The sequence below is a fragment of the Colius striatus genome, chromosome 2 (assembly GCF_028858725.1).
Source record: "Colius striatus isolate bColStr4 chromosome 2, bColStr4.1.hap1, whole genome shotgun sequence".
Taxonomy (NCBI): Eukaryota; Metazoa; Chordata; class Aves; order Coliiformes; family Coliidae; genus Colius; species Colius striatus.
The window spans coordinates 62,843,348-62,856,072 of NC_084760.1; the positions used below are offsets into that span (position 1 = coordinate 62,843,348).

The 12,725-nt window shown below is 37.7% G+C and overlaps 1 protein-coding gene across 1 annotated transcript in view; it reads left to right on the forward strand.

The window, feature by feature from the left end:
• The window catches only part of ARFGEF3 (ARFGEF family member 3), a 92,636-nt gene that overhangs the window by 34,113 nt on the left and 45,798 nt on the right, over nt 1-12,725 (forward strand). The window contains exons 5-10 of the mRNA XM_061990781.1: nt 1,473-1,541; nt 4,232-4,363; nt 6,813-6,935; nt 8,531-8,573; nt 9,563-9,641; nt 11,040-11,144. Coding sequence (XP_061846765.1) covers nt 1,473-1,541; nt 4,232-4,363; nt 6,813-6,935; nt 8,531-8,573; nt 9,563-9,641; nt 11,040-11,144 — 551 coding nt within the window. The remainder of the gene's footprint in view (nt 1-1,472; nt 1,542-4,231; nt 4,364-6,812; nt 6,936-8,530; nt 8,574-9,562; nt 9,642-11,039; nt 11,145-12,725) is intronic.

Consider the following 12,725-nt stretch of genomic DNA (forward strand, 5'->3'; position numbering starts at 1 on the left):
CCAGCATGCTAAGTGATGCTGTATTAGTTGTCTGCTTCTCTTAACCTGCAGATAAGCGTGGTTTTTTTGGCTTTTATGAAGGCTCTGAGATGCTTATAGAGATCATCTCCACCTAGAGAGAAGATATAGTTTGCATCTGAGAGGGGATCTAGTTTCTTGCTTGAAGTTGTTACATTATAATTTTTTGCTCTTTCACCATAATGTGAAAATTTTGCAACACAATAAGGGTCATAAAAATGATGTTTTAAAGAAATCAAAATGCAGTAGTCTTTCCAAAGATATATCCCTTTTGCCCCTTTTTTTGTTTAACCTACAAGCCTTGATCAGGTGCACTGTGGCAAAGTTGATTGTTTTGCATTCTAGGCTGAGATTACTCCAGGGTGTTGTGCATTAGTAGCTGTTGCAAAGCCCGCCCATAAAATAAAAACCTAGTACCAATGAAAAGCATGTAATAAATAAGAGAAGTGCTTAACAACCACTAATGCTAACTTATCTAATGCCTTGAGTTCCCTTATCAAGCAGGGAACTGTAATTCTTTGGGTCTGAGAAGTTGTAGGGGCCAATATGTTAGCGTGATGTGTTTCATATCTGCTGACTCACTTACCAAAGAAACTCAAGCAATTCCAGACCAAGCAAAGCACAAATTCTGGCACTAGGGCAATTTGATGCTTTGAAGGAGAGAGGACAGTAGCTCTGAATCTGTCTTCTGTGGGGCAGGTGGAATTTGTAAAGAAGACAAGGATAGAAGTGGAACATTTTGAGACACTAAAACACTTCTCATCACATTTCCACCCTCACCCACTACACTACCCCCTGGCAGATCTCATCACATTCCCACCCCTCTTATGTTCAAAGTAAGATGTGGGATGGGAGTTTTAGTTCTTATTCCTCTTGCTTTGTTCAAGACAGGACAAGGCTTCTCTCATGAATTTGGGCTCATGAATTGCTTTTTAACTGCTCATTATCAAATGACTATAACACACTTACTGGAAATATCCTAGGCTGGGGAATCCTCATGTCAAGCAGTAATGATTTGTTTCACATAATACATATGTGTCTGTGTCACCCAAGCAATAATGTGTATGCACTTTTTTCTTTCCTACTTCGTTATACTGCTAGGAATGAATGGAAAGACTGATTATGAATCATGCAAAGCTTGTCATTAAAATATTCATGGATTCTGGCAATCAAGTCCAAGGCCAGAGTTAATCACTGGGTTGTCTTTCCTTCCGTGGTCAGACATAGGAGACAGCAATAAATAATTCATCAAGCTGTATCTCTAGGGCCAACAGTTGCGACTTCTCAGGAGGGAGCAACTTGATTGTGCCATCTCCTTTATTTCAGTAACACGTGATGCTAAGAAGCTTCTGATGTCTGCTCTAAAAATGGAAGGAGCTGTAGCTAAAAGCACGTGGGTGGAGAAGGGAGACAATAACCGATGAAACAACTTTTATTCCTCTCTTTGATTCAAGGTCTTGCTCTGTATAACATATACCTCCACATTTGAACTGAATGGAAGTTCAGTGTTGAAGATTGCTGAGGTAAGTGCCTCTCATACCACTGCTTGTGTCACATAACATTCCCCTACTACCTGGAGTGTGTCTTCCATGCATACCCTGAAACTGAGCTAGTCCAAATCACAATTGCCACCTTAAGGACTGGTATTACCTGATGTGTAATGTTAAGAAATAGTTAAAAGTTAGGCAGGGTTGATGGGCTTGCATGGGAAGATACTTTTGGAAACTGAAAATTGTATATTACAACGTTGTGCATTTGCTACTCCTCATATTCACTTTACTTTGCCTTTTGCAACAGAAAAAATTCCACAAGTTCTTACAGTACTGTTCTGATTCTTTATGTGGTGTGAGTCTAGAACTAATGAAGGTTCTTCAAGAGAGATGTGTAGGCCATAATGAACCATGTAAGCACAAGTACTGCAGTGTACTATGTTAGCCTTGTATATATCCTTTTTCCAATACATCCAAGTAAGACATTTGCTACACCTCTAGATATATGGGGTTGTCCTGGGGCTATAGTCACTCTTCTCCCTTTATTCTAGTAGGTTTTAGCTGAATTAAATTTTAAGGTAGCTTTGACTGCAAAGAAACATACCTGCAGGTCTATTAAGTGAGGCTTTGTAGGTAGGTGGTATTTTTAGTACAGTGCATATAGCAAACCATGGGACTGTTTGTTCAGGTTAGAGAAAATGCACAGGACCACTAAATCCTCCTGTGCAGCACACACTTTTGTGTGCAGAACATACTATAAAATGATATTGTTAATATGGTATGAGGAGGGCTAATGTCCATGGAGCAATGTAAGATTATATACATGTCCTGCGCTCCAGATATATGTAGATATATGTTCCTTCACAGGTTTTGGTATTTTCTGTGGATTTAAAATCAAAAAAAAAAAAAAAAGGAAAAATCCCATGTGAAAATAGCTCACTTTGCCTGGAAGTGACAGTATTTTCTAAGTTCAGTAAAAAAATTGATCTTGCATTGTCCTATTGGAAGCTGAGAATGGGGTTGTAAAGATAAGAGGGAACCAAAGAAAACAACTGCCGCCTTGTAACAAATGGGCTTCAAAAGGCAGGGGTACAACATAAACAGATTGTGTGTATAACAGATACAAGATTTTTAAAAAGTGATGATCATTCGAGATGCCCTAAGAGTTTCAACTTTGGCTTCTCTTGTGTTATGTGAGAGATCATAAGGTATAGCTAGTTTTGGAGATCTTTGTAAGCCCCACCTGTAGATACTGCAGCAAAGAGGCACTGTATTGGTATTTAGAGCCAGCCACAACTTCTGAAATTTTACCAAACACTCTTTATGTCAGTGTCCCAGATTGAAGAAAATAACAGATAGTATCCCCTGCTGCAATTTTTCTCAGCAGACTTTCTAACATGCAAGGCAAAAGCTGATGAATTCAGCTTAGTGCATTTCTCTGTTGTAGGTAAAGAGCTTTAGCTTAGACAAAATACTTGCTGGGAAAAGTATTTAATGGATCTAAACCCTTCAGATTTCTGTCTTAGGCACTGCCAAAGACTGCAGGAAAACAGTCCATCAGTCATGCTCTGCATGCTATAAAGCATATCGGAAACCATGTTTTCTGTTCTCTCTGTAAGTTTGGATAACAACAGGGCTGTTATTCATTTAAAGCATCCTGAAAAAATGCCAGGTTTTGTTCATAGGTTGGAGTTAAACTCTGCTGTTCTTGATAGTTGCTCTTCATTCCTAAAAGGCTAGCCTGGCTCTTAAAACTTTATTGGTGTAGCAGTACAAATTACCACAGTGACAGTTTGTCCTTTTCCTGTTAAAGTGAAGAGGAGCCCTGATGCAGTCTGATGAGATGTACCACCAAAGCAAACAAAACTTCAGTTTCCTTCAAGGAATTGGAACAAGCTGTAATATAGAGCACACATGTTTCTATTTGGTGTGTTCGGAGGTACAGCTATTTTCCCTACACTCCTTGGTAAAATATTGGCTTGATGAATGCTTCCTAGGTCTTTCTCATCAGCAAGTCTCACCAGGCACTTAAACACTTCCACAGGTTCCTCCAGGCCAGAATGTAGGTAAGACAAAAACTTTAACCGCTGGAATCAATATGCCTTTCTATTTGAATTTTGCGAAGTATGAGCAGTAGGAAACTGAAAATTATCTCTGAGTTCAGCATTTGCTTAGGCTGAGCATTTATTATTCTGACTTGCTCTAAGAGAAAGGTGACAGAGAGGAGCTTTCTGCTCCAATGCCCCTAATTGACATTTCTTTCAAGGTCAGTTCCTCAGCTTTCCTAGCCTGCCCCCTGTAGCAAAATGGAGCCACTGCAGAACTGGATAGGTGCTGCCTTTGTTACTGGTAGAACTCTTTGAGGACTCTCTCTGACAAACAAGGCTAGTCTGGACATTTTACACTGCCTAATTGTTCTCGGTTCGTATGTACAAAATAATAGGATCCCCAAATCTTTCTGAATGTTATCAGCTTCAAATTAAGGAAGCATTCGGTATGAAGAGCACTGTGTTTTGTCGCTTCAGTATTAATACTATTGAAAACAAAGTAAATTCTGCTCTATACAGCTTCCCATGCTTGCCTGGATCCCTGCAAGAAAATTTAGTTTATGCTGTTGCTTGTTTTTATGTATGTGTTTTGGTATTCTGCTCTACCTTTCAGAGGTTTATTTTGTTTACCTGTGTCGTGTTTCATTGGCTAATCCTTTTGTGTTTTGCTCTTAGCTGTGTTTTGCATGCCATAGAGCTGGAAGTCCCCGAATGCATGAAATGATCAAAATGTCCGTTGCAAAACTCCTTGGGGCCCTGAGCTCTCGCATTTTTACTGATGTTTCTTCATCAATGGCTTTTCAAAAGGTACCTTGCACAGCCATTTTAGAACACATGCCTTCCATAAAACTGGAGCTCAAGTGGACAATACTGTTGCTCATTAGCTGGTATGGGAAGGGGAGAGGAGGAGATATCAACCATGCTCTTTCCAGAAAGTCAGCCTACCTTTAAGAATGATATTTCATTGACTAGTTCAGGTATTCTAGAAAAAGATTTACAACTCAAGAGAATGATCTCAGCAGCACTGGAATGGTTTAGCCTCTGCAAAGGACATGGTTAACAGGCTTTCGGTTTTTCCCACTGGAGTTCGGGTGATAGCTGAGTGACAGGCAGAGTTGGTCCAGGCCTTTTTTTAACTTACAAGATTAACTTCGTTACTGACTGACTGATCTCAAGCTAAATAAAAATCCCGTACTTATTTTTGAGGGCATCTTGGAATGTTGAAAAAGGGTAACAAGAATGAGATGTGCTGTCAGTTTGGTCCCTTATATCCTGCGAATGCATACAACTGTATCTTGTTCTAATGTGTTGTCAAAGGAGATAGTCTCAGTTTGTCATTTGCATAATGTTTCCAGTATGAGATAACATGCAATATACATACACTTGAAAAGGTCTGGAATGGTATTTCTCAGTGTAGTTAGGAAACAAGGGAAAATAAGGCAAGAGCCGTAATGAAGTAGCATCCATGTGTGATGTCTTAGATCACTCAAGATATAGAATCATGGGATCATTACAGTTGGAAAAGACCTTTAAGATCTTTGAGTCCAATCACTAACCTAACACTGCCAAGCTCATCACTGAACTAAATTATATTCCTCAGCACCTCATCTAGGCATCTTGTGAATATCCCAAGGGATGGTGACTTCAACTTCCTGGGCAGCCCAATTAAATGCTTAATAACCCTCTCAGTTAAACTCAGTCTTTTTTTTTTTTTTTTGCACTTATGGCTCTATTTAAATGCTGAGATGTCAGGTCACACAAAGAGAGGAGGTCAAAAGGGTTTTAGGAACATGCCTATATTGTTTTCCACTCTAACAAATGTATAAGTGTGCCAGCAACATATTGATCTTTACAGCTCTGAGCCTACAGTCTGCCTTTTGTAGTCATTGGAATAGCTTGATTTCATTTCAGTGGGAGTTAGAAACAATCACGAGTCTTGTCCATGTGCCCACATCAATACTGATTACCCAAGTAATCAGATCACTTTAATTTCTCCCTCTTAAACACTCATCCTTGTTTAAAAACTTTAAAAATGGCTTTAGGTCATATATGATCCTTCTTATTCAAAAACATACACCAAGTGCATCTATGTATACTCCTCATGCATATCATTTAGACTATGTATTTGTATTTTCATTTTTTTCACAGCCAGTTTAATCTGTGTTCCTAGTTCTTCTCACTAACTATATATCCAAACAATGGCAGAATAAGAACACAATGACTGAAAAGTATGTGAACAGTCATTTACCTTTTCTTTTTTTTTTTTTTTTTTTTGACAGTCATTTTTAATGATAAAGCTCAATGTAAGCCACAGGATCAAAACTGCTTTTTCAGATCGTGGTCTGAGAAGATTGTGTTGTACAGTTCTGTCACAAACCCACTCAGCTCCCTCTAGACCACTTGTGTTATCCACTTGGTAGTTACTGTGCAGTGGTGACAATGGTTACTGTAGTTACAGCAACTCTTAGACAGATCTCCTGCAGAAAACCTGATCAAGGATAGAAACTACATTTCTCAATATGCTCTCCCCAGGATCTTAGCTGTGTTACGTTTTGACAACTATTTGTATTAACATCAGCTGAGGCAAAAGTCAAACATGGTTCTGATCACAGCACCATGTCAGAAAACTGCCAGGAGCTGGGCACTGGTTGATCCACCATTCTTCCATTACACCCTTGACTTCTGTGGGATCTCTGAGCTGAGGAGCCACTTATTAAAAGGCAGTTACTTGTGTTACTTTATGGTAAAGTGCTCTTGTATCTTCTGTATTAGGAAAGCCTTCAAAGCTTTATTTTTTAGTCCTGTTGGAGTATGTAGTAACTAATTTTAGAAAAAGTGGCCAATACTATACAACAGAAGCAACAACCTGAAAGATTTGGAGGATGTTTACATTACAGATACAGGCTTGCAGAGTAATAGTTACAAATAAGGGTCTAGAAATGAACAATCAAAGCAACATTTAGTCAGTTATCCACAGGGCAAGGTGAGTGCCAATATCACTTGGAATTGACAGAAAGAGGCTTTGGCAATTTTGCTCTACTGTTCCTGCAGCTGCGAGACTGATGAAATGCATGCTGCTTCTATATGCTACTTATTCAGTTTTGCTAAGCCCCTGAAAACTTCTGATGTGCTAATAAAACATTATGAATAAGGAAGGCTGACTGTCTGCATGGGAGAGATCTTGGTACCCTCCTAAAATGTGTTAGTGGTAAGTTATAGTTCATATCTATGTCCTACTATCTTGTTTCTTCATCAGGTTTGCATTGAGACATATGTATCTAGCTGTCACCAGCGGAGCATTAACACCGCTGTGCGGGCAACCCTCAGCCAAATGTTGAGTGACTTGACTTTACAGTTACGACAAAAGCAAGAAAACATGGTGAGCCTCCTGGCATCAACAAATGGTTCCATGTCCATGACAGCGTTACCTTTTTGTTTCACTCAATGCAGTGTACTGTAGTGGCTTGTTGTGCCTTGTGGCTTTTATTTGACACTTCCACAATTCATCTTGTGTAAAAGCTTTTTTGAACTCTTGACACTACACCTGCCTCAGAGCAGTCTATCAGAAACTCAGCTCTCACATTGTCAGCTCTACTTGGCTGACATGTTTTGTTGTGGGGTTTTTTTTTCCTCTCCTTCCATTAAACAAAAGAGGATTTGTTCTGACATCAGGCTGCCTTGGCCTTTTCCTTTTCTATTCTTTAATTTTGTTTGCTTGTTTTCCTAAGATTCATTAAAATCCTTTTTCCAAAAGTTTTTGCCTGACAAATTCATAAACAAAACATTCTCAGCTAAGGAAAATGTATTTGAGTTTTTCTTCTATTTTTTTTTTTAATACAAAGTAATTTAAGTTCAAAAAATTCTTTGCTTGGTTGTTAGAAAAAAAAAAAATACTTGTTGCATGATTAAAATCTGAGAGCTGTTTGACTGAAATCCCAGAACATTGTCAGCAAAACTGTAAATGCATATTTGAAATTACATTAGCTTCTTTTACTTGTTTGTGCTGCTTTGTATGTTGTCATATTATCAAAAAAGTATTTTTTCTAAAAGTCGGTTTCTATTTTATTAGGAAGTTTTACAGAATGTATTTGTACAAATTATTTTCCTTGTATCTGTTTTGGGCTAAGATGATCTGCTTCTGTTTTTGATTAGTAGACTAGATTACTTTTATCCTAATGAGCAACTGCAGAACATAATTAATTGGTTTACTTAAAGTCTGCTGTCAGTGCTAAATAGGTTCATTTTACTACCCAAAACATTAAAAAAAATCCTAAAACATTACAAAAAATAAAATCCCAAAACAAAACCCAAACTAACAAAATAACCCCAATTCAGTAGTTTTAATTTTTTATTTTGGGTCTGAAAGCTGAATTTTGTTAGTTTTATTCTGAGCTGAGGAGTAGGTGAAAGCATATGAGAGCTGCATTTATTTCCTGGCAGTTTGTCATTGGTGTTTTAGAGCAGCATTTGGCTTGACCCCTCTGTGAACTGATGAGCATCCTATACTGTGGCTGTAAGAGGTCGTTTCCATTTCCTGAATGCTATTAACTGTGTTGGCACTGTAACATTAAATGATGACAGTGTGGTAAACTCTGTAATACTCAGTTGATTTTGGTTTCTTAGTACTTTGTGAAATCTAGACTATATTTTCCTCTCAGTTATTTTCAATGCAACTTAAATGCTTAGTTATTACTGAGTTGTTTTAGGTGTGGGAAATCACTTAAGGACTTATATCTGATTTAGCTGAACTAAGATTTGTGAGTTCCTTAAATTTAGATTACTGTTAAAACAAATCTTAAGGAGTTTTTGAAAACATTTTGCAAAACATTCATTTAAAAATAAAGCTAATAAACAAAACCCCCAAAACAGATAAAGGACATAGGTTTGTTAAGAAAGATCTGCTGTTAAAATATTGCTTCTACAGTGTTTTCTGCCTCTTCCAGCATTTACACCACCTTTATCTTTCCTCAACAGACAATTGAAAACCATGACACCTTGCAGAAAGTCAAGAGTCAAGGTATTTGTGACACTTTTTAGTAACTCCCTCCAATCCTGCTTTTTTATTCTTGACTTTCCTTTCATCAATGGAGTGCTGTTTGATGTCATAGGAATTGCATCTTCAGGATTTCTTACCTTTTCCATAGCTTAATGCTGTCTGTGTTACCTGTGGTAAGAACTGAGATAGCCCTGATATTTTCAGTCATGTCTTCATTTGGACCATGGTAATAGCATTGAACTCAACATGACAATAAATGATTGTTCCAAAGTGGTAATTTCAGTAATTAAGGAGTTTCCGTGCTCTGTAGAAAGTTTTAGTAAGTGGCTTTTCTTCCTAAATTGAAACAAATTCATGGGGTAAGATGTGGAATCTAGACGTGTTTGTGTCAATGTATTTCAGGCCAGAGAAGCAGTTTATATAATGGTAGCTTTTGAAAATTCATCATTAGTGAAGGTCTGGTCGTGTTTACATGAGGATTTTTTTTCTACTCCCATTCTGGCTTAACTTCAAATATCTTCCCTAATAAGTAAAAATAATCCCTGCTTTTGACCTTTTCACTGGATTTCTGCAGGAGAACTTGTATGGATGGAGACTGAAATCCTTGAAGCGCACAAGCATCTACTTTTAAGATCAGAACCTCAGCAGGCATAGCAGAGATGAACTGCAGGGAAAGATAGAGATTTAATCAGCCACGTGGAAGTACTGGAGACAGTCTTTTTTTATTATTTATTTGCATACTTACTTTATTATCTGCATTGGAATTCAGCTAACCTTCTGTAAATGCTTGTAAGCAATTAATGCTCTCTCCGCATTTAGTACTGCTGTTTTTTCATTGTGTGGATATCACGTTCCAGTCTAGGACTTTTCCTACTGCATCTTCTCTATTAATTTTGGCAGCTCTGCTCGTTATTTAGAAACTCCAACCAGCTCTGAAAGTCCATGCAGAGAATTGAGGTTGTAATCCAGATGCACATATGTAATGTTTCTGATCTTTGTCCTTTTTGGAGGTGCTTCCACTGAATCTCTTTGTGATGATGTTGTATCTGTCCTCACTGTGCTCTGTGAGAAGCTGCAGGCTGTCATAAAGTGAGTTATTTCAGTTTCTAATTTGAACTTATTACCTGAATGCTGAGAATTTCACTGATACCTGTGATTGTACTGTTGTAGTTCTGTAATTGTAGAGCAAAACTATGCTTAAATGAAGTGTTTTATCAAAGGGTGTATTGTTCATGATGCAATACTCTAATCCTCATTGGAGATGAGAAGCTAATTTGCTTTCTTTTTGCACTGTTCAGCTTTTAAAGAGCTTCCAGCAAATCTAATCTAAAAGTAGCTTCCATACAGCAGCAAAATACTTGTCAAAGAAGTTTTCTTTTCTGGCTTGAAAGCAACCATTGTAGAGAGAACAATTACAAGAGACACGGAAAAATCTAACAGAAACAATATCAAGAATGAATTAATACGTCCTTCCTAGAAAGTCAGCATTTATCCAATTGAAATAATTTGCATTGCCAAAACATTCCTTAAATCTAGATTATCATACGCTCTGTTCTAATTTCTGAGTCTGAAAATTAATTCCTCTTGCTATGTTTCAAGCTTGTTAGAATTTGGTTTTGAGGGAGGCACAGCTATGAGTGATAAGGAAGGAAATTTTTTCCTGGGACCACTGGGGACTTTGGTGACCCTGGAATTTGTGGCAGCAGTGATATGAATATACCAGCAATGCAAAGGTGTGCAGGAGTGCCATATTCATTTCTTACCTGCAGGAAATCAATTCGGTAATGAGAGACATTAGAGCAATCAAGAGTGCAGATATGCCTTGTGCATGTCTTTGCAAGTGTCAGCTGCAAAATGCTGAGGGTCTGCATTAACAAAGGAAATGATACCAGGAATGTGTGCATCTTTCCAGATAGGTGTGGACTTTTGAGAGGAAAAGGCTGTCATCTCTAAAATGTATCGCCAGCAGTTCTAAACCCTTCACAGCATAGAGTTTAGAAGTCTAACTTCAGGTCTTGGGAGTCACTATTTTCTGCATAGCATATGAAACAGGTGCTGTTCTACTTGGATGAAAATTCATCTATGTGTAAAAAAAGGATTTCAGGCAGTGCCAGAAGAGCAGACATTTCTCATTCCTTCATTTCAGTTAAGATAAAACCATTCTTTTACAGTTTCCTTCACTTTACCATCATACAAAAGTAAATGGATTCCTCCAGCTCTCATCTCAGTCAGAATAATTATTTCTACTTTATTTTTCCTCTTTTTTTCACAGTTTTATGTTTTAAAGTAACAAATCATGGCATGTGATCAGTACAAAATAAATGGGATGATAAAAGTGATCACACCATTGTAAATCCAGAGGAAGAAACAGAATAAATCATGGCTATAAATTGCAGTATATTTTTCAAGTGAAATAATGTAGTTATTTTAGAAAATGAAATAATTTTTTTTTAATATGACATGAATGGTATCTTTTCTCTTTGCCAGTGACAATCGGCAACTTCAGCTTCTTTACTTGGAGTGCATCCTCTCCATGTTAAACAGCTCCTCTCCCAGCATGCACCAACACAAAGGATTCACAGATCTAATATGGTGAGTACATCTGAAGACTAATGCAAATATTCAGTTTGTAAGTATAAAAGGACCTTCTCCCTCCAGCCGTGCAAAGAAACCTTTAATACATCTCAAGATGTGAGCAGAGCTTGCTGTTAACCTACAATTAGTTTATTCTGTGTCTCATGCAAGATTGGTTAAGACCTTGTGCTCAGATAGCATTTTAAATCCTTCTGGTGAATTATTACTGCAATGAAGTCTAATGTATTTAACCAGAATAGAAAATCTCTTCATGCTTTCTGCAATAGTTCAGATTTTTGTGTGGCATTAAACATTTAAATATTCTGCTTGTTATAGAAGGCTGCTGTAGAGACTCTTAGCGGTCTGATACAATAATATGGGAAGATAAGCAAAATTGATGTCAGATGGTATGCTAGTGACCAGAAATGCTTATGACCTGTGTTTTATAAGGGCTATGGTCTTCATAAAAGATGAATAATCTTCACTGTGCTTCCACTTCATGAAGAAATCCTCCTTTTAATACACTTCATCAGAAAGGCTTGACATCTTTAGTGTTCATATCTACCTCTAAATTGTTTGGTACCACCACATACCATCAAACAATCTTTTCCTCCTTTTTTTTTTTCTTTTCAATAATGCTTTTTTTATAGCATATGGATAATTGAGTCATAGTAATAAAGCAAGACTGTAGCTAGCATGCAGTTTGTTGTAGTCCACTTCCATCCTATGACCCTGGTGGGTGATTGTGTTGAGAAAAGATATATATATGACATATATATATGGAAAATCAGTGTATTCTGCTTTTACCCTGTAATTTTTGAAATGGGAATGTTTGGCTTGGGCCCAGTTCTAAGGATGCAACATGAAGAGGCAGCCACACTGTCCCTTACTGTCCCAGAAAAAAAATAGTGGCTGCTCAACTGGGAAGTCTTCAAATTGGTGACGCTTGACATTGTTACCCACACAGAGAGACCCTATGCTGAGGCCTCTGGCAGCTCTAACATAAGAGCAGAGTTCTCTCATGGCAAACCCATTTAAGAATTTTCTACATTTGATTTCACCCAACCCGTTGTTTATGCTTATGTGACTGACTGTGGGGTCATCCTATAAGCAAAGTCACTGAAATTACCTCAGTTAAAAGAAAACACTTTCTATTTTCTTTTAAAATTACATAATTTTGATGACCCCATTTCCACTTCAAATCTACAGGTGTTTGTGTATTATGAGGACAAGCTGTATGAGTTAGGACTTCTTAACCTGCATTTCTGCCAAAGTATATTCATCCTCCGACTACATGTTTAAGTGGAAAAAAACCTGAACTACTAGGAAGACAGGAAACAGTTTAAACTGCAAACATCGTTTTGAATATATAGCCGTATAAGTACACACTGGTCCATTAGCTGTCTAGTGAATTTGTGAACCAAAATGGTAACTGGCTTTAGTCTTTAAGGAGCTGTTGCCTACATGCACACAACTTTGTCTGTGGTTGGCACTTTGTAGTCAGTTCTCAACAGTAGAGAAGGGAGCAGACAGAGAAGATGTAGCTCGGTGTTATTCTGACAGTGTTCTACATAGTTTGATACGAAAGTGGTTTGATGC